At 41.8% G+C, this 22930-nt stretch overlaps 1 protein-coding gene across 2 annotated transcripts in view; it reads right to left on the reverse strand.

Annotated features, from left to right (window-relative positions):
• UNC13D (unc-13 homolog D) overlaps positions 1-22930 on the reverse strand; it is a 156713-nt gene that overhangs the window by 54129 nt on the left and 79654 nt on the right. For both annotated transcript variants that reach the window (XM_089654907.1, XM_089654906.1), the window contains exons 23-25: positions 15357-15452; positions 10806-11012; positions 1750-1818 (exon numbers count right to left, since the gene is read on the reverse strand). In XM_089654907.1, the coding sequence (XP_089511033.1) occupies positions 1750-1818; positions 10806-11012; positions 15357-15452 (372 nt within the window). The remainder of the gene's footprint in view (positions 1-1749; positions 1819-10805; positions 11013-15356; positions 15453-22930) is intronic.

Below are 22930 nucleotides of genomic sequence, written 5' to 3' on the forward strand. Positions count from 1 at the left end.
AAATACATCCCCCATATAGTAATTCATCCCCCATAGTAATTCATCCCCCATAGTAATTCATCCCCCATATAGTAATTCATCCCCCATAGTAATTCATCCCCCATATAGTAATTCATCCCCCATAGTAATTCATCCCCCATATAGTAATTCATCCCCCATAGTAATTCATCCCCCATATAGTAATTCATCCCCCATATAGCAATTCATCCCCCATAGTAATTCATCCCCCATATAGTAATTCATCCCCCATAGTAATTCATCCCCCATATAGTAATTCATCCCCCATAGTAATTTATCCCCCATATAGTAATTCATCCCCCATATAGTAATTCATCCCCCATAGTAATTCATCCCCCATATAGTAATTCATCCCCCATATAGTAATTCATCCCCCATAGTAATTCTCCCCCCTATAGTAATTCATCCCCCCTATAGTAATTCATCCCCCCTATAGTAATTCATCCCCCATATAGTAATTAATCCCCCATATAGTAATTCATCCCCCTATAGTAATTCATTCCCCATATCGTGTAAATTCACTTACCTTTGCTCCGCGCGTTCCTCTCGCCGTGTTCCCGCGCCGTTCCGGTCTTCAGGGTGGACTGTGAGAGGAGAGGAGTTCGTCACGCTGCCCCGCCTACATCCTGACAGCCAATGTTTGCCACGCTCCGCGGGCCGGATTAAAAGGTCCGCCGGGCCGTAGTTTGCCCATTGCTGGGCTAGCTGCAGAGTCCTGACTTTTGGGGCGGCCGCCCGAGAGGAGGGAGGGGAGCGGGCACCCGGCACACAGAAGAGCCGCTTTAAACTGTGTAAAGAGCCGCATGTGGCTCGCGAGCCGAGGCTTGCCGACCACTGCACTATATGAACCACTGATGTATTTATACATGTTGATCATATCCCCCCCTTAATCTCCTCTTCTCAAGAGAGAATAAATTCAGTTCCTGTAATCTTTCCTCATAGCTGAGCTCCTCCACGCCTCGTATCAGTTTGGTTGCCCTTCTCTGTACTTTCTCCAATTCCACAATGTTTTTTTTTTGAATTGGTGCTCAAAACTGAACTGCATATTCCAGATGAGGTCTTACTAATGATTTGTACTGGGGTAGTATGATATCTCTCTCTCTGGAGTCTATATCTCTTTTAATACAAGAGAGGATTTTGCTCGCTTTAGAAACTGCAGCTTGGCATTGCATGCCATTATTAATCTTGTGATCTACCAGAACGCCCAGATCCTTCTCCACCATGGATTCCCCCAGTTGTACCCCCCCCCCAAGTATGTATGATGCATGCATATTCTTAGCCCCCAAGTGCATAACCTTACATTTATCAACATTAAACCTAATTTGCCACATAGTTGCCCAATTAAACAGTGCATTGAGGTCGGCTTGTAAATTGGAGACATCCTGTAAGGACGTTATTCCGCTGCACAGCTTGGTGTCATCTGCAAAGACTGAAATGGTATTTATAATCCCAGACCCTATATAATTTATAAATTTATTAAAAAGTAAGGGTTCCAACACTGGACCTTGGGGTACACCACTGACAACCCTAGACCATTCAGAGTATGAATCATTAACCACTACTCACCAATACAATCTTTTAGGCAGTTTTCTATCCATTACATTTTTCCAAGCCCGTAGACTTTACCTTACACATTAGCCGTGTGTGGGAAACTGTGTCAAACGCTTTTGCAAAAAGTCAGATGTACTCTCATCTTTGCAATTAACCAACAGAGACCTGAAGTATACTCACATCATTGGGGTCCCGGGAATCACTGGCTTTTGCTATCGACTGAAGATGTTTGGCGATCCCAGAATCTAGCTGTGATGGGAGATATCAGAGAATGAGGTGAGATATTTGGAACAGTATTACATTTTTAGGGAGAGAACCTCTGTAAGGTATTTAGTGGTGGTCTTTGTCCCCACTGGGGAGATTTGCCCTTATTTTCTTTCAGGACAGTAAGTGATGAAAAGGTCTCCAGTGGTAATACAGACTACAACAAACATACCTCACAACTTTCTGAGATGAGAAAGAGGGACACCTTTAGGAATATGTTTTATGCAGAGGACACACCCCAGTCATACCCATTATAAGGAGCATTAAAAATTAATACACCGAAAATAATTGGTTGAACCAAATGTTTTTTTAACATTATATTACCTTTATACTGGCTTTTCAAAATATCAAATGCAATAATTTATAGGCTAGGTTATATGTTTAATACAGCATAACACTTTGGGAGTTAAAGCCCAATTGAACCTACAGTTTAACCACTTGACAACCGCACTATAGCCAAATGACAGCTATGGCGTGGTTCTCCAGTTCTGGGAGGGCATCATATGACGTCCTCCCAGAATGCGCCCCCGCGGCACATACCCAGAGTTGTCTATGATCGCTGTGTCCTACGGACACAGCTAAAGACATGACAAGGTAAAAGGCCAATCACAGCAGCCTTTTACCACGTAATCAGCTGTGTCCAATGAAATACAGTAAAAACAAAGTAAATACAGCTTCAGGTTGTCGGCAGCACTTTAACCGCTTGTCGCCCGCCCTATAGCAGAAATACTACTACAGGGCGGCAAGGGTGAGAAAAATCACGTATATATACATGATTTCGCAGTTCCGGGTAGGAGGCGCCATTCACGGCCTCGGCTCTCAATCATCGGGTCCTGGCCAGTGATTACTCGCCGGCACCCAGTGATCGCCGAGTATTACCGACGGGGGGGAGAAAACTGTATGTAAACAATGCAGTTCTCTCCACTGTCAGCTCCTGCACACTCCTTTGTATAGCAGTGTGCTTACAGTAAAGGACACACAGCACATAATGTGAAAAAGCACACAGCACACAGTTAACCCTTTGATCGTCCCAGATGTTAACCCCTTCCTGCCCAGTGACATTAGTATAGTGTCAGTGCTTTTTATTACACTGATCACTGTATTGGTGTCACTGGGAATGTCAGTGACACCAACTCACCAGTGACACCAGTGTCAGAATGCCTGCCGCAGTCCCGCTATAAGTTGCTGATCTCAATCATTACTAGTAAAAATTTATATGGGTACAGTGGTGCATGACCGCGCAATTGTCAGTGCAAATTTAAAGAGCACTGAAAGCTGAAAATTGGCCTTGGCAGGAAGGGGGTAAAAGTGCCCGGTAGCCAAGTGGTTAGACGCTGGTTCACACATGATGCAGTCCAGTCCGTTTTTTTTCTGCATCAAAATTGCATGGACAGTATTTAATATGGATTCCAATGACCCTAGTTCACACCAGTGCAGTGCGTTCTAGTAGTCAACAAAAAGAATATGTTGCATTTTTTTCTGCATGGAATGCATCTCAGACGCAGCAAAATGCACCAAAAACACACTGGAATGCATCAAAAATGCACGGGAATACACATCTTTAATTGAGATGAAGATAAAAAAAAAAGAGGGGAAAACCATACTAGATCACATCAAAAACACACTGGCATGTTTAAAAAAACAGGCATGCAGAAATGCATCCAGAAAGCAGAAATTGTGGTCTGAAGCAGCCCTAAATTAAATAAATTCATTCCAGCTGCATCAAAACAAAACAGCTTCCCGACCACCCTATAGCAGAAATACGTATATTTTTGTGATTTTGCATTTCCGGGTAAGGGGTGCGCCACCATTCGCGACCGTGGTTGTCAATCACCGGGTTTCGGCCGGTGATTACTGGCTGGCGCCCGGTGATTGCCGAGCATCTCCGACCGGAAGGAGAGCTTTTTGGAAACAAAACAGTTCTCTTCCCTGTCAGCTCATGAACACTGTTTTGGATGGCTGTGCACAGCACAGCCATGCAAAGCAGTGTGCTTACAGTGAAGCACACGGACGGACACAGCTTATAGTAAAACAGTACACAGCACACAGTTAACCCTTTAATCGCCCCTCATGTTAACCCCTTCCTGCCCAGTGCCATTAGTACAGTGTCAGTGCTTTTTTTTTTTTTAGCACTAATCACTGTATTGGTGTCACTGGGGATGTCAGTGACACCAAGTCAGTTCCTCCCAGTGTCAGAATGCCCACCGCAGTCCTGCAGTCCTGCTATAAGTCGCTGATCACCGCCATTACTAGTAAAAATAAAAAAAGAATCCCAGTATATAAATGCTATAACTTTCAAGTAAACCAAATCATTTACACGTATGCGATTTTTTTTAGCAAAGACATGTAGCAGAATATTTTTTGGCCTAAATTTATGACGAAATTTGATTTTTTTTTTATTGGACATATTTAATAGCAAACAGTCAAAAATATTGTTATTTTCTCCAAATTGTCGCTTTTTTTTTTTCAGAGCAAAAATTTTAAAAATGCACAGGCAATCAAATACCACCAAAAGAAAGCTCAATTAGTGGGAAAAAGGACGTAAATTGTATTTGGGTGCAGCATTGCATGAACCCGCAATTGTCAGTTAAAATAACGCAGCGATGTAATGCACAAAAATGGCCTGATCAGGAAGGGGGTTAAATCCTCTGGAGGGCAAATGGTTAACCCCTTGTCCACCAAGGTACATTTAAAAACATCTTAGTTTTCATGAGGTTAAAGTGACACTAAATTTGGTTTAAAAGAAAAAAATTCTATTCAAGTATCTATTTCATACATTTAAAAGTCCCTTCTATTGATCTCAGCCTCCTGTGATTAACCACTTCCAGTCCAGACACTTTTACTCCCTTCCTGACCAGGGCAATTTTCAGCTTTCAGCGCTATCACACTTTGAATGACAATTGCACGGTCATGCAACACTGTACCCATATGAATTTTTTACCATTTTTTTGAGACAGATAAAACTTTATTTTGGTGGTATTTATTCACCGCTGGGTTTTTATTTTTTTTGCTATGTAAATGAAAATGTCAAAAAAATTTTGAAAAAAGTGTTTTTCTTATAAAATTTTGCAAATAAATAATATTTCATCTTAAATCTTGGCCAAAATTTATTCCGTTATCTTTTTAGTAAAAAAAATAAGCCAAATTAGTTCATAAGCAAAAATTATAATATTTAAACATTTTTCTTTACATTTTTCTTTTTTTTTTATATTATTTATTTTATTTTATTTTTTTTTACATACTGTCACCCTAGCAGTACAGTGTCACCATGGTGACACTGTACTACTTTTGGGGGGTGGTGAAGATTTTTTTTTTACACTGATTGCTTTTACACCCATATAGGATGTAAAAGCAATCATTTCTCTTTCTCTCTATCTGCATTCTTGCAGCCATTGAGAACTACTGAGTGAGCTGTGATTGGTCACAGCTTGTCACATGGTACAAGGCTGTTGTGAATAGCCTTGTACCATGTGACTTCTGTGATCATTCACAGATTTCACACGTAGTAAGCAATGATGTCAGAAGTGACATCTTGCTTACTACTTTGCATGTGATCACTGATTGGCCAATCAGTGATCACATGATCGGGACCTTGGACAGAGATCCCGTCCGACGATCGGTGTTTCACTGTGTCCGGAGGACATAACGGGCACTGGATCGCGGTGCTGCACGCTCCTGGAAAGGGCGCACAAGCAGGGTGCGGGGAGGCCGTTTATAAACGGCCACCCGACCCTGCAGTGCCACCGTCTGGCCATTTATATACAACGGCCGGTCAGGAAGTGGTTAATGAACCCAGAAATTCTCAGTTCTGAGTGTTTCCAAGTTAAAGCAATACTAAAAGTTCATTTCTTTTTTTTTTTAAATACCAAACATGTCTATACTTACCTGCTTTGTGCAGTGGTTTTGCACAGAGCAGCCTAGCTCTTCCTTTCTGTCGGGTGCCCCCACAGCAATCAGCTTGCTATAGTGGCACCCGCTGCTCCATGTGTCCATTCACACACTGAGCTGTGGCTTGGCCTCGCCCCCTCTCTCCCCCCATTGGCTGACTGGCTGTGATTGACAGCAGCAGGAGCCAATGGTTCCCGCTTGCGGTCTCAGCCAATGAGGAGGCAGAGACCCAGGACGACTGAGGCTGTCATGTACATTGCTGGATCTCAATGGGGCTCAGGTACGTATTGAGAGGGCTGGGGGCACTGCTGCATAGAATGCATGAAGGTAAAAAACCTCGAGCCTTTACCTTCACTTTAAGAGCGGTCAATATCCCAACTGAAATGACAAGTCAACAGCTGATAAAGCACAGACCTGTATTTAATTAGCTGCAGTGGAGGGCAGGGGAGACATTAGGGGTCTAATAGACCCCTAATGTGTTCATAAAGGAAACCAGTCATCTGCAAATGCCATCACATAGCAATAAAGTTAAATAATAATAAAAAAAGTTAAAAAATATTATATGAGTACACTCCAAGGTCTCTGTGGAGGCCTCTGGGTAGTCGAAACCTTGAGGCCCCCCTTCGCAGGTTTCTGGAGGTTTCTTGGCATGCACTCTAGTGGGATAACATTGAGCTAAGTAGTATGAAGGCCAGCTGCTAGCTGGAGATGACCATCACTACTGTACATTACACGTACGTAGGTTGCATTAAACTTTTTTACAAACTGACAGAATATATTTTAAGAGACAAACTGTAATGTGAATCTGATGTCTATCGTTTATTTGCTTTAACCAGTTGGCATCTTCCTCTTGTAGCTTCACTGCTACAGGGCGGCCACCCTGTGCAAAATCACATATATACATGTGATCCATGCTCCCGCCATGCTCCCGGCCTGGGGGATTTTTGGCCTGGACCTGTTGATCTGCTCTGCCAAATCAGAGATCATCCTGTGCCTGTATTCACAGAACAAAGGCACAGGAAATTATGCAATCTTCTTTCCTGGAGCCTTTTCGGTTCCAGTGAGAGAAGAGGGAACATCTATGTGAGTAAAAGCAGCACACTTTACACTAAAACACCTAGTTAGTCACATTTAACCCCCTGATCCCCCTCCAGTTAACCCTTTTACTGCCCTGTCACCAGTGTCATTACTACAGTGTACAGATTTTTTTTTCTGATCACTGTTTTAGTGTCACGGGTGACTTCATACATCTTTTGTATCAGTTAGCATCCCTCCCAGATAGCATCAGATTGCCCGCCACACTATCACCATCACATTTAAACCTTTGATTACCAGGAACACACTCACATACACACTGTAAACCTTCTTTACTAGTATAGTGTCTGAACAGATCAATATCTTTGATCAGATCTGAACTATACTAGCCAATAACAATAGTATAGTGCCCCCAAAAATGCAGCGTTAGCAGGATCAGCACCGACGCCCTAACATGGGAGGGGTGGACTTCAACCACCAGATGAGGAAGCTGTACTTAGTTTCCTGTAAAGCCAGACAGTAGTACAAAAAAGTGTCTGTATATTTATTTAAATTGGCTCTGTACAACGCTTTTGTGCTTTACAAAGCAACTGGATGAAGGATGAAGTGGATCATTCCCAAAATTTCAGAAAGAGGCCATCACGGCCCTTTTGTATCCAGAAGGTGCTATGGCCCAAACCCCTCAACCAGATGCAGTGAGCCGGATGCATGAGAGGCATTTTCCTGATCCCATTCCTGGTACCCCAACCCAAAAGCCACCCCAAAAGCCACCCCTCTAATTTTGTGTCTGTAGCAGACACAAAATTAGACTTGACACCCACTTTTTTTGCCCTTCCTGTCCTGGCCAGCCTGGTTTCTGCCTCAAATGTGCATCTGTCACTACCAGACATTAGTGGAGTATTAGTAGGGGTACAGATTTATCTTCCATAGCTAAAAACAGATTTATCTTCCATAGTTAAAAACAGATTTGTGCCCAAGCATATGGGCCTGGAGTGGTCAGTGGGTGGATTACTCTTATGCTTTGTCATATATATTTTTCAGTTTTTGGCACAGATTTCAATAAAAAAAGTTGTTTTACTAAGTTAATGTTCTGTTTTTGCTGTGTTTTATTGTTAACTGTTTGCTTTGAAATGCCATTCAGCTGCAGCACCAATCTGTTTATTCTGACAGCAACAGGGTGTTGCTCTCAGAATATTTGTCAGTGCAAGCAGTGCTGCTGGAGGAATTTTCTTATTCACAGTTAAAAAAAAAAGAACATATGTGCCCAGGCATGGGGGCCTGGGGTGGTCAGTGGGCGAATCGCCCCTTTGCATCAGCATATGGCTTTTTAATTTTTATTATTTCTTCATCCACATCGATCTATGTGAATTGAGGAACATTGCATGCATGCCCAACATTAGAAGTGGGTAGATGCAGACCAGTATATTCTAATGGTGGGCATACCACACACTTTTTCTGGCAAAGATTTCTTCTCTTTGTTTCATTCAGCCTACAGGCTGCATTAAAAAAAACCCAAAAACTAAAACATATATGAATATACGAGGTGGTATCAAAAATTTTCAAAACTAGTTTTGTAACTCACCAACAGATGGCAGCACAAGGTTGCACACACAGTCACAGGGAGCACCGACCTTCATACGTCAGTGTGCCAAAAGACATCATCCTGTGTACATCTGGAGCTGTGAAACCGGTGCTATTCTGACCATGTGCATTACCACGTCTGCTAATTCATCATGGACAGCAAGTTAGAACAAAGAGCAAATGTGAAATTCTGTGTGAAACCCGTACACCCAAATGTCATCTCCGGTAATGATCCTCGAAATGAAGGCCATCCATGGCACACTGACGGAGTTCTTGGCAGACTTCGATGCGGTGTTCCTCCTGGATCAGCAGCTTGGGGACGAACTTAGCAGCAACACGGTGTATGTTCAAATCATACATGAGGATTGCCTGGACTGTTCTGTATGACACACCGACAATGGCAGCAATGTTGTGGATTGTTCACCGATGATCATCATGCACAAGTTGCTGACATTTTCGGGGTTGAGCTCATTGAAGGTCTTCCTGATCTCTCATCATTTTCTAGTGATGTTCTTCCACTCTTGAAGTGCTCTTTCCACTGAAAACACCTTGAACGACCCATTGTCAAACGTCTTTGTGGTAGATTTGTCCAGTTTCACGCAGAATTTCACATTTGCTCTTTGTTCTAATTTGCTGTCCATGATAAAATAGCAGATGTGGTAACTCACGTGGTCAGAGTAGCACCAGTTGCACAGCTCCCAATGTACACAGGATGATGTCTTTTGGCACACTGACTTATGAATGTCGGTGCTCCCTGTGACTGTGCGTACCGCCTTGTGCTGCCATCTTTTGCATGTTACAAAACTAGCCACCTCATTTGCTCACCAAGGACCAGCGATGTACTGGTACATCATTGGACTTTGAGTAATTATACCAGGATGATGCCTGTGAAAGCAATCCCAGCAGTTAATTAGCTGCTGGATTGCTTTTACAAGCAGCGGGAGGGGATGTTCCCCTCCCCCCCCCACTTTCCATGGCTTTCTCGGGCTGTCCCATTGCAGAACCCAAAAATACAGCTGGCATTTCTGCCGGTGGACCATAGAGCTGATCAGAGACTGGAATAACTCCAATCATCTTTGCAACTGTGTAAATTGTACATGGTTGCGGTGCGTTTGTGGTGCTTTCCCATTCACATGAATTAAGCAGGTACGAAGCAAAGCATTGAGACTGCAGCATGAACTCCCCTGTCTGCTGCTTTTGCAACTTAAGGGGGTGGTAAAGATGCAGCTCAACCACATATTTTTATTGCTCATAAACTACAACTCTAAACAAGCTCAAAAGCAGCTACAGACCGAGAAGAAATGCCTGTCCCCTGCCAGCAACTGCAGAGAGGGACCATTGCTCTCTGTAGGTAAGCAAATCAGCAGGGGTTGGACCCTTTACAAGGAGACCACTGTTTCCACACAAAGAGCAGAGGTCCCAATTTGCAGCATGCAGTGCTGTGGCTGATTTTTTTTTCTAAAGAAAAGAGAAAAGATTTTGAACACCTTTTGTTTTCATGCACTTGGAATGTACTTGGCCAATTTAAAATAAAATTGAATCGGGCTTTCAAAGTAGAATTTCATAGAGATCTATACATTAAAACAAAAGATGGACAACTGATTAGGAAAGATATGGTTCCCAATGAGGGACAATTGAGAGCCATGCAAAAAAAAATTTTCACAATTGAAATTCAAAAGGGTGACAACTCCATTTCAGGCTTTAATTACTGTCTGTCAGTGACAACCGCCCCACTATTTTTTTTTTTTTGTGCCAACTTATGGAAAGCAAATGAAATGAAGTCTCCCCAGTGGAGTAAACAAAACCTCATTTAAAACTTAAAGTGGACCTTCCCCTATGAAAATATCCCTTTTCCCCCTTGTCTCCTTCCATTTCCTCTCCCACAATTGGAGAATATTTTCTCACAATTCTTACCTTTTTATGGCTGTACAGCAGTACATCCTTCTTTCTCACCAAAGTGAGAATGATGTAGAGCACCCTGCTTCCTGCTGCGTTCTTGGATATCCACGTCACATGTCACACAGAAGCCAGTCGTACCGACTGTCGCACGTGCACCACGGGATTCTGCATATGCGCAGATGGCCACAGGTCTTCAGGACCCAGTGAAGACCTCCGGCACATCTGCGCAGGTGCAGGGAGCTTCTCACATGGATGTTACAGATATCAAAGTACCAGATACCAGCATTGGCTGCCCATGCATCAGAAACACCCCTCACATCAACAGATTTTTGCTGGGTCCCAAATACTGGGCATAGACCATCAGCATATATTTACACATGGCAGATTTTAAAGATGGTGGTGTAGGAGAGGAGGGACGGAACCAAAAACCAGTCAGGGAGCTGAAGTTCCTCTTTGACAGTGTTTACTCTTCCTAAGTCTATACTTCTATAAAAAAAAGTTTTAGCTGGAGGTTGGCTCTATTAAGAAGATCAATAAATACATGATGATCAATAGAATGTGAACCTTACTTTCTGAGCAAGGGCCTGAACCACTCCACGTATTTCACGGTCCAGACATGCCACGGCACTGTTCAGCTGGTCATGAAGTGTGTGTTGAAATTGTTCTGAACTTATGAGCTCACTTGTCCTTCGCTCCAGAGTCTTCCAGTCCAGTTTCTGTGGTAATGACTGCACTATCAACCGCAGCTGTTCAATGTTGTTCACTATCAGGCACAACTGGGAAGGCAAAGTAAAAGTCACTCATCACACAGGAATGAGAAAATGTGGAAAGTAGCATCTCCTAATCCTCAATATAACCACAATTTGGTGTGCATCCATCAATATCCCACTTAGTTTCAGTATCAATGATCCAGCAAACTTTCAGAAACATAGCTTAAGACTACCCGAATATTGGGGCAGAATTTCTGTCTGGCTTTAGTTTTGGCTTATGGTTACATAGTTATGTAGTTAGTCTGGCTGAAAAAAAACAAAAGTCCATCCAGTTCAACCATTAAAGAAAAGAAAAAAATGGTCACACTTCTTTGTGTGTTTTGTAGATGGAGTTGGTTTGATTTGTTTCAAGAATTTCACCTTAATTTAGACAGTAAAGAAACATTATGTGTATGTGGATATGGCAAGTGGAAGTTTTAAAGGTGAACTCCAGGCTGATTAAATAACACAATTTAAGTAATTATGTATTTATTAAAAATACAGCTAATATATGTATTGTACCTCAATCTGCCTTTATATCACAGCCATGTAAGGAAGAGGGGGGGCAGCAAAATGAACCAGTCAGGCACTATTTCACAAGGTTGTCAGTCTAAAACTGGCAGATAACAGAAAGAAGGAAAAACCTCACCAATATATGGTGACCATCTTTTACTATCCATTCTGAAAACTTGGGGGTAGTCATTTACCAAACTATATTACCTAACTGCAGTAAATAAAAGTAAGGTCACAGAGCAGTAAAGTGCCCATAGGCATGAAATGTTCCAATCGGGTTTCCTCTTTGGTTGGCTCTATTATGACCCACTATCTATGGGACAGTACATAAAGCAATCAAGCATGTTAGAATGCCTTTTTCAATTGTAATTATTTTCCTTGGAGCAGAAACTGTACTGACTCCCCTTCCCCATTTGATTGCCATAAACATGCAACTAGAGTGCTCCTACTTTGCTGAAATTGTCTTGGAGAAGACATCAGCAGACAGTCTGTAGGCAGGTGGAGTTAGGTCAGGCCCCGTTTAACGTCTGCCCCTCCTATTTTTGGTGCATTATGGGAGTCCCTATTTAAGATGAGAGATACTGGGCTCTTAGGTGTTTTGCCTAGGAAAAGCTAAGGAAAAGTAAGGCCTGCTGGAGATGCTTCTTCCTCTCCCTTTCAGGTCCCCAATTGGAACTGTGGACAGGTGCAGGAGAAGGAAATTTGGGCTCTTTCTTACATAGTTAGTCTGGCTGAAAAAAGACAAAAGTTCATCTAGTTCAACTATATATATATATATATATATATATATATATATATATATATATATATATATAAAACGTTATAATCCTATACCCACAGTTGATCCAGAGGAAGGCAAAAAACCCAGCAAAGCATGATCCAATTTACTCCTGCAGAGGAAAAAATTCCTTCCTGATCCCCTGAGAGGCAATTGGATATTCCCTGGATCAACTTTACCTATAAATGTTAGTAACCAGTTATATTCTGTGTATCTAGGAAAGAATCCAGGCCTTTTTTTAAAGCAATCCACTGAGCTGGCCAGAACCAACTCTTGAGGGAGTCTATTATACATTTTCCCAGCTCTTACTGTGAAGAAACCTTTCACTGTTTGGAGATTAAATTTCTTTTCTTCCAGACGTAAAGAGTGCCCCCTTGTCCTCTGTCATTTTGGCCTCCTGGGAGTGTGGTGTTCCATCAGTGGGGATTAGAAGCAGAGAACTGAAGAAGGACTGTACATCATCTGGGTGAGCCACAATATACCTCTTGTCTCCTAAATCCTACAATGGTCTTCAATTCAGACATAACAAACAACCTCCTGTGCTCAAGGTGGGTGTTTTGGCAATGGAAAACTTAGGTCTTCAACAGCTTGGAAATGAGCAAGACTTTTCAGCCCTCTGAAGACTGGGGTAGCCCAAAAAGAACACTGGAAAAACAAAAACAAAAGGCACACCAGCCTTGTGCATTACCTTTAAATTCTTTTATTGAAGAAGTAAAACAGTTGTTTACTCACAAACAGCACATGACATCAAGCTCATCAATATCCACATTGACCAACACATCCTGGTCCACTCCGCTGATCCCAACGTAGGGAAGACACTTCAAATTTCTGATGTGTTTCGAGGTTAGGTACCCTCTTCTTCAGAGCCAAACTATACTCATGCATAGTCCATCTTTAAATACCTTTTAGGGTGATGCCTGATCATACCCAAGCCCCTCCCACTTACAGATGGGCTGTTTCAGACCAATCATGTGACCCCACATACTATATTCAGTGAACAATACATGTGACACTATCCACATCCACTGTGAATATTGATGAGCGTGATATAATGTGCTGTTTTCAAGCTGACATCTGTTTCAAATCTTCAATAAAAGAGTTCTTAAGGTAATGTACATGGCTGGCGCACCCTTTGTTTTTGTTTTTCCACTCCTGAATTCAAACCACTATTTGGACTGTAACATCGCCATGATCTGGACTGTTATGCTTCACCTTTAAACCAGGCCAATAAAAGGAGGCTATTTACAACTATGTGCCTCCGTGTTACTGTTTAAATGTGAACAGTGCCTATTATTACAGTCATTGCCTGGATGGGAAAACAAGAGAAGTGAGTGTTAGTGTAGACATACAGTAGCTGCTGAGTCCTGGAAGTGGGTGCTTGGACTTGAGTACTTCTGGAAGTGAGAGGGTTAATCATACACAGTAGGGAGGATGGCAAGACTAATGCAGGCCATAGATGGGTCGAAAATCGGCCGATTTTGTGGCCGAATATAAAATCGACCGATTTTCGGATTGTTAGTGGGCTAACTGTTCGGCCGTTTTTCGGTATTTTGGCAGATTTTTTTTATCGGTAAAGTTGGAAAAAAATCGTCCAATTTTGCCAATCGGCCGATTTTCGCGGCAATGATGGGCAAATCGGCCGATCTTTTTACCGATAAAAAAATCTGCTCATGAGCAGTGACCTGCAAGAGGAAGACAAAAAGAAGAGGAAAAAAAAGAAGAGGATGAAGAAGAAGAAGAGGATGAGGAAGAAGAGGAAGAGGAAGAATAGGAAGAAGAAGAGGATGAAGAAGAAGAGAAGGAAGCAGAAGAATAGGAAGAAGAAGAGGATGAAGAAGAGGAAGATGAAGAGGAGGAAGAAGAAGAAGAGGATGAAGAAGAGGATGATGAAGAAGAAGAAGAGGATGAAGAAGAAGAAGAGGATGAAGAAGAGGATGAAGAAGAAGAAGAGGATGAAAAAGAGGATGAAGAAGAAGAAGAGGATGAAGAAGAAGAAGAGGATGAAGAAGAAGAGGATGAAAAAGAGGATGAAGAAGAAGAAGAAGAGGATGAAGAAGAAGAAGAAGAAGAAGAAGAAGAAGAAGAGGATGATGAAGAAGAAGAGTATGAAGAAGAGGAAGAAGAGGATGAAGAAGAAGAAGAGGATGAAGAAGAGGAAGAAGAGGATGAAGAAGAAGAAGAGGATGAAGAAGAGGATGAAGAGGAGGAAGAAGAGGATGAAGAAGAGGATGAAGAAGAAGAGGATGAAAAAGAGGATGAAGAAGAAGAAGAAGAGGATGAAGAAGAAGAAGAAGAAGAGGATGATGAAGAAGAAGAGTATGAAGAAGAGGAAGAAGAGGATGAAGAAGAAGAAGAGGATGAAGAAGAGAAAGAAGAAGAGGATGAAGAAGAAGAGGATGAAGAAGATGAAGAAGAGGATGAACAAGAAGAAGAGGATGAAGAAGAGGAAGAAGAAGAGGAAGAAGAAGAAGATGAAGAAGAAGAGGAATTCCAGTCCGGCAAAAAGTGTCCCTGCAGAGAGCTCCGCTATTTCTTTGACAGTTCCTTGACATTTATAGCGGCTGCAACAACGTATCTATTTGTTTCCGAATAAAAACATCTGTATCCTAAATGGATACAAATAGATACATTGTTGCAGCCGCTATAAATGTCAAGGAACTGTCAAAGAAATAGCGGAGCTCTCTGCAGGGACACTTTTTGCCAGCTGTAGACGGGATGAAAATCGGCCGATTTTTATTACCGTTGCTGGTAACCTCGGCCGCTTGAACGACCGATTTTTCATTTTTATTTAAGAAAAATCGGCCGATTTTTGACCCATCTATGGCCTGCATAAGCCTCCGGCCACCATCCACACCCACAGGACAGCACAGATTGGGTAGAGAACCTCAATGGCCCTGGAATCTGTGTATTTGGGGATAGCCCAGCTGCTCGCAGTGGCCATGTGCAAGGAAGTCTGTGTACCGCCCACAATTCAAATTGCGCAAGCATGTCCAATCGCTTGCTAATGCCTATGCTCAGCTTTATTTATGCACGCTGATTAGGGTGACCTATGCAAAAAGAGAGAACAATCAGTGTCAAACCTTGTTTGCAGCATGTCCAGCATCCCCTTTGTCTGACAACTCCTCAGCTCTCCGCTTTATCATTGCGCAGTATGTAATGGCGATACGGCACATATCCTAGAAAAATTTATTTCACTGACATAAGTATCGTTTTTGGGGACATTCATTTTTTAGGAATTATTTTACATTCTATGAAACTAATTGATATAAAACATCTGGACACGGTCTATAACACAATAAATCAAGAGAGAAAATCAAATAAAAATGGAGATATGATGAAGATGAAGTACAAATTCTGAAAATAAGTATGGACCATCAATGTTACCATATTACATCTAATGGTATATAAAATGTTCATCCACAGGACACAGGCCTGGATTAACATAGGGCATTGTAGGACTGTACCCACAGGCAGCAGAGGCAAAGAGACAACTTTTACCCTGTATGATTCACTGGTCAACAAAAAAAAATACAAAAATTCTGGCCTGGACTTTTGCAGCTGTTTTAGACTAATTTCAGAATGCTGATTCCAAATCTGATCTCAGATTTGCTCTATCACATCTCATTTTTATGCTAATCGGCATACCCCATGTACATTGATTTTACCCGAAAGTAACTCTTTGTCACTTATGATTGCAAGTTGTTGCGAGTCAGTGACTGCTTTAGTGTTAAATTATGGTGCTGTATTTTTGGGATAGTGTGTTTATAACATAATTTTATGTAGATATCCACATTTATTTAATATGCTCCTTCTGCAGGGCGTGATCTAACAATGGCTACAACATCCGAAAGAAGGAAATGCAGTAATGACCCAGATATCTTCTGCTACATCTGTGGCAGCTTCACTTTGCAGGATCAAAGGCGCAACATCAATACCTTTGTCAAGAAGGTTTATCTTGCATACTTTAAAGTACGACTTGGAGACCATGACAGAAATTGGGCTCCTCACAAAGTGTGTAAAACCTGTGTTGAAGTTTTGAGATCATGGTCTAAAGGAAAGAATGATAAGCTGAAGTTTGGTGTGCCAATGGTTTGGAGAGAACCTACAAACCATTTGGATAACTACTACTTCTGCCTTGTCAATGTAAAAGGTTTCAATAAGAAAAACAAACACTTACAATACCCAGATATCCCATATGCCAGACGACCAGTTGAGCACTGTGAGGAAATACCTGTGCCTGGATTTACTAAGCTACCAGAGATTGATGTTAAATCCCTCAGTTTACCTGCTTCTACAGATGATGATGATGCTCAGATCAAATATACGCCATCTGATGCAGATTGTGATAAAATTTCTTTGTTTAGTCAGCCTGAATTGAATGATCTTGTAAGAGATTTGTATTTGCCAAAGCAGTCTGCTGAATTGTTGGCTTCCAGGCTGCAAGAGAAAGGACTACTCAGACCTGGCACTAGTGTCTCCTTTTATCGTAACAGAGAAGCAGCACTGTGAAAGTACTTCCATTCAGATGGTCAACTTGTTTATTGTAATGATGTTGAAGGACTTCTTCTCAATATGGGACTGTTCACATATGATTCAAGTGAATGGAGACTTTTTATTGACAGTAATAATAGGAGTTTGAAATATGTGTTATTTCACAACAGAAATATATATGGTGCAATCCCAATAGGATACTCTGTAAAAATGAAAGAAGAGTATGTCAACATCAAGATTGTTCTGGATAGATTGGAATACCATGTTCATGGATGTGTAATTTGTGTTGATTTGAAAATGGTTAATTTTCGGCTGGGTCAGCAAGGAGGTAGCACCAAATACCCTTGTTTCCTGTGCTACTGGGACAGTAGGGCTGCATTAGAACACTGGGTTAAAAAGAACTGGCCACCAAGAATCACTTTGACGCCTGGTGACAAGAACATCAAGAATGAGCCTCTGGTTGATAGGAATAAAATTGTATTTCCCCCACTGCACAAAAAACTTGGGTTAATGAAGCAATTCGTCAAAGCTCTTGATCACACTGGAGACTGCTTCAGCTATATATGTTCAATCTTTTCAAGTCTCAGTGCTGAGAAGAAAAAGGCAGGAATATTTGATGGCCCTCAAATAAGAACACTCATCAGGGATCCACAGTTTGTTACAACAATAACTGCGGCAGAGGCTAGAGCTTGGAATGCATTCTCTGATGTGGTGCGGAATTTCCTTGGGAACAGGAAAGCGGACAACTATCGAGAGATTGTGGAGGAGCTGCTCTTGAGTTTCCAAATACTTGGATTGAAAATGAGCATCAAGGTTCACTACTTACATAGTCACTTGGCCCAGTTTCCACAGAACATGGGTCACGTGAGCGAAGAGCAAGGTGAACGCTTTCATCAAGACATTAAAGTTATGGAAGAACATTACCAAGGCCAATGGCAGATTACTGCTGGTCCTTGATGAGAGACATTCCACAAGCTGTACATCGGAGATTGTCAAAGAAGAGGTCGTTTATGCAGATGTAACATCACTATTGTGAATGACCTTTTTGTACATATTTTTCTTCTTTACAATTCAATTCTTACATGGTAATATGCATTCACTCACATTTATATGCAGTCACTCACAACTTTGTGCTACGGCTCATTAAATGTTTGTTTCATTATTATTGTATATTGTATCTTATCTTATTCTTGTATGTATGCCTGTATAGCTATTCGTATATGAACATAAATTTGCTGTTTTTATTGAAAATGCAATATTTGATATCTCAAAAACCTGATGTGATAGACAAAAACTGACGCCAGATTTGGAATCAGCACCCCAAAATTACCTTAAAACCGTTGAAATACTTTATGCCAGAAAAAGTGTATTGACCAGTGATTAGGCATGCATTTCAATAGAATTCCACTTCTATTATCACAGATAGTTCACTTGGGTCACGGTAGTACAAACAAATTATTTCTGTTACAAAATTATGTATCTGTGCTGTAATGTACTGTTGTAGTATTAGCTACATATAGTAAGCAGCGCTGTGTTCTGGCAGCAGTATGGGTGCCTTCCAGTCTGAAACCAGAATTCAACAGAATCAGGGTGAATGCTTCATCACCATTCTGGAGAAGCCTTGTATTTTTATCAATGAATACAAAGCTTCCTCTGATTGGCCGTGGTGGAGAGGTGGGCGGATGATGTCACAATTTCTCCCTCAGTCCATTAGAGGAAGCCTTGTATTCACTGATAAAAATACAAGGCTTATCTCAATGGTAGAGAAACACTTAACCCAACTGTCTCAAATACCTCAATACCGAACACTTTCACCCCTTTCCTGCCCAGGCCATTTTTCCCATTTTCAGTGCTGTCACACACTATACCCAAATGAAATAGTTATTTTATCAGCTAGAGCTTTCTTTTAGTGGTATTTATATCACCACTTTTTTTGCTATATAGATAAAAAAAATGCCATATATTTTGAAATAAATAAGTTTTTGTTATAAAAGTTTGCAAATAAATAATCTTTTTCAAAAAATTGAGGCCAAACTGTATTCTGCTACATTTCTTTGGCAAAAATACCCCAAATCAGTGTATATTTCTTTAGTCTATGTGAACGTTATAGAGTCTACAAGCTATGGTTTATACTGTACAGTATACATTTGAAAATTGCTCAGTCTTGATGTACTGACTGCCTATCTAATTTCTTGAGGTCCTAAAATGCCAGGATAGTACAAATACACCCCCCCCCCAAATGACCCATTTTTGGAAAGTAGACAGTCCAAGGTATTTAGTAAGAGGCTTGGGGAGTTTTTGAAGTTGTACTTTTTTCACAATTTTAAGAAAGTAAAGAAATTATATAAAATATGTTTTATTTATTTTCAAATTGGTCATTTTAACAATTTATGTCACACACACTCACACAGCAATTGTCACAGAGCAGGTCAGCACTGATGATCAGTGCCCAGCCGTGTTGCCCAGCATTGCCACCCACCAGTGCCACCTACCAGTGCCATCCACCAGTGCCATCCACCAGTCAGCACCGCCCATCAGTGTCGCCCATCAGTGCTGCATCACCAATGCCCACCAGTGCCACCTCATCAGTGCAGCCTATCAGTGCTGCCTATCCATGCCACCTCATGAGTGCCCATCAGTGCTGCCTATCAGTGCAGCCTCATCAACGCACATCAGTGAAGGAGAAAAATTACCTGTTTGCAAAATTTTATAATAGAAACAAAGAAAACATTTTTTGCTTTTTTTTGTTCATAGTGCAAAAAATAAAACACCCAGTGGCGATTAATACCACCAAAGGAATGTTCTATTTGTGTGAAAAAAATGATAATTTCATATGGGTACAGTGTTGTATAACTGCACAATCGTCATTCAAAGTGTGAGAATGCTGAAAGCAGAAAATTGGCCTGGCACAAATGGGGTAAAAGTGCTCGGTAGGCAAGTGGTTAATGCCAGTGTGAACAGGACCGAATAGTTACCTCTATACAAGTGGTCAGGGAATATAGCTTAGTGTAGCATCACCTAAAGCAGTCCCAGTTCCTTTAAGCCAAACAAGTCTAGCCTACTGGTACATGACTGCCCCCAGGAATGCCATGCTCCATAGCAAGGAAGTACAGGAGACTAATAAAAGAAAGTGGAGTTGTCTGCAGAGGATAGCTGGGAGTGGTGTCTCGCAGGAACATAGTCAGACATACGTGCAGGTGGGTGAGTTCAGGCGCAGTCAGATACATGGTCAGAAACCAGGCGGAAATGTGGTTAATAAACAGGCCAGGGTTAGTACAGGGAACAGGCAAAGGCAACACTGCACTCATGAACCATTTAAGTGAATGGAGGTGCTAGTACGGGGTCCAAAAGGTTAAAGCAGGTTATGAGGAGGTGATACAATGCCACCTCACTGGCTGTCAAATGCTCTCTGAAGAGTGATTCAAACATGGATGGTTCTTCATAGAGCATTGCACATGTGAACAAGTCCTTATAGTGATACTATGATTGCTGTCTGTGATCAGGGACATTGGGATTGGTATGGAGGTGATCAGGGACACTAACTAGTGCAGTGGTGATCAGGGACACCAAAACTGGTGTGGCAGTGATCAAGGACACTGTAACAGATGTGGCAGTGATTAGGGACAATATGGCTGGTGTGGTGGTGATCAAGGACACTGCAATTGATGCTATGGCGATTAGGGACACTGTGAGTGGGTGGCAGTGATTAGGGACACTGACTGGTGACATTATGTTAAAAAAAAAAAATTTTTTTTTGCAATTTTGTTTTACATACTGTCAACAGAGCAGTACAGTGTTACAATAGTGACACTGTACTGCGCCAGGGGGGTAATCGGATTTTTTTTTACACTAGGATTGCTTATTACAGTGATGATCACTGTATTCACAATCATTTTAACTGTGTTTGGCATCCATTCATGAGGTCATTGTTTACTATTGTGATTGATGTGACTGGCACCAGCAACCACATGGTAAAGGGCCACTGTGATTGGCCCTGTACCATGTGATCACTGTGGCAGATAACAGTAATAAGGCATCATGAATGAAAGCCACTGTTTACTACTGAACATGTGATTGCTGTGGGTGATCTGCTGTGTCCAGAAGGCACAGCAGTCACATGTACCTCTGAGGGCACGCACGAGACATGTGAGTGGGTGGAAATACAGGTACGTCCTCCTGGGACAAGAGAGCTCCCACCTGGCCCGTTTATCTACATTGGCTGGGTGAGAGTCGGTGAATTCCACCAGCAGATGGGAAGTCGTTGGTATTGCTGCTGGAACATAGCACCACTACTTTATGTAGCTAATGCTACTATAGTCTATTACAGCAAACATAGTGGTCATATCATTCATATCAAGTGAAAGAGTCCATGAAAGTAAGTGAGAAACCTCATCAGTTCCTTATCTTTACATTAGAGCTATAAAGATGTGAGGTCCACCCAGCATCACAGTAGAACCATGGGAGGGAAACACTTTTGTACTGTCAGTCTGGGTTCACATATATGCGGTCAGGATATCGCATGTGATTTGTACAGGAACCGCACTGCACCGCATTCCTGTGAAAGGCACATGCGATTTGTGTGTGGGGCGATTGGAGCCATACATTTTGTATGGATCTAATCGCACCGCACCAAAAAGGTGAAGGACCCTTTTTTGGGTCCACACTAGAATCGGATCGCATGGGTATTCACACCTATGCAATCCGATTTTGCACATCGCACCGCGTTTTGCTGACCGCTTTCGGGGTGTTGCTAACTTAACACACACACCCGCAGCGGTTCGCATGAACTGGGTGTGATTCTGATACGGTGCCGAATTCACACAGAAAACGCTGCGAATTCTGCACCGCATCAGTGTGAACCAGAGCTCAAGCAAGGCAGTAACATGTTTTAAAGTGAGAAACAGCTGTAGTCTTGACACCAATGTAATGCAACACTGCCATCTAAGGAAGAGTAAAGCATACATCTAAGATTTACACCATTATTCCCTCATACAACACTGCGTCACCCTCTCTAATTTTCCTGATCATTAATGTAATCAGGAATGAAAGTGAGTGTAAATCCAAAGTTGCCACCAGAACAGGAATAGAAGGCGCATCCTCCAAAATGGACATTTGTTCTCGCAACAGCAGTCTGAGAGGGGATTTCATTCACACTGGAATGATATCCTATTGCTTCCTACTTCAACACAAGAGAAAAGGGAAATCTCCCTAATTAGACACAGATGCCAAAGGAAAACCTGACAAAGAGTTTTAACCCTCCCCTGCTCTATCTGAAATGGGAAAAAAGTTTTGACTTTAGATATATTTTAGGTTGGCAATATATCAGCACTGCAACAAACTGGTGCCATCTAAACATTAAGCTGGTGAAAATTGACCCAAAAATGTAAATATTGATCCAATAATTCATGGGATAGTTTTGTTTTTAGGGTTAATGGTTTTAATGATGGTAAAGTGTTTATCACCATGTGATCATCAGTGTAGCCCCATCAGTGCCATCTGTCATTGCCCATCAGTGCCATATACCAGTGCCCATCAGTGAACATCAATGCCACATATCAGTGCCCATCAGAGCTGCCTTTCAGTGCCAACTATCCGTGCCAATCAGTGCCGCCTATCAGTGCCCGTCAGTGATGCCTGTCAATGCCCACAAGTGATACCTGTCAATGCCCATCAGTGCCACCTACCAGTGACTCATCAGTGCCACCTATCAGTGTCCATCAGTGGAGTCTATCAGTGCCCATCACTGCAGCCTCATTAGGGCACATCAGTAAGGGAGAAAAATTACTTATTTACAACATTTTATAACAGAAACTAAAGCAAATACTTATTTTTTTTTAAATTTTCAGTTTTTTGTAAATTTTGTTTAGCAAAAAATAAAACACCCAGTGGTGATTAAATACCACCAAAAGAAAGCTCTAGTTGTGTGAACAAAATGATAAAATTATAGTTTGGTTACAGTGTTGCATGACCGCGCAATTGTCATTAAAAGTGCGAAAGCACTGAAAGCTGAAAATCGGCCTGGGCAGGAAGGGGTAAAAGTGCCTGGTAGGCAAGAGGTTAAATAGGCCATTTGGCGCCAACTGGTATGAGCGCATGCCCATTTGTATGTGTGAATGAGTGCACAAACGTGAGCATAATGAATTGGAATGGCATCTCTATTGCT

The sequence above is a fragment of the Staurois parvus genome, unplaced genomic scaffold (assembly GCF_062004578.1).
Source record: "Staurois parvus isolate SC_StPar_1 unplaced genomic scaffold, SC_StPar_1.0 ptg000813l, whole genome shotgun sequence".
Classification (NCBI taxonomy): Eukaryota; Metazoa; Chordata; class Amphibia; order Anura; family Ranidae; genus Staurois; species Staurois parvus.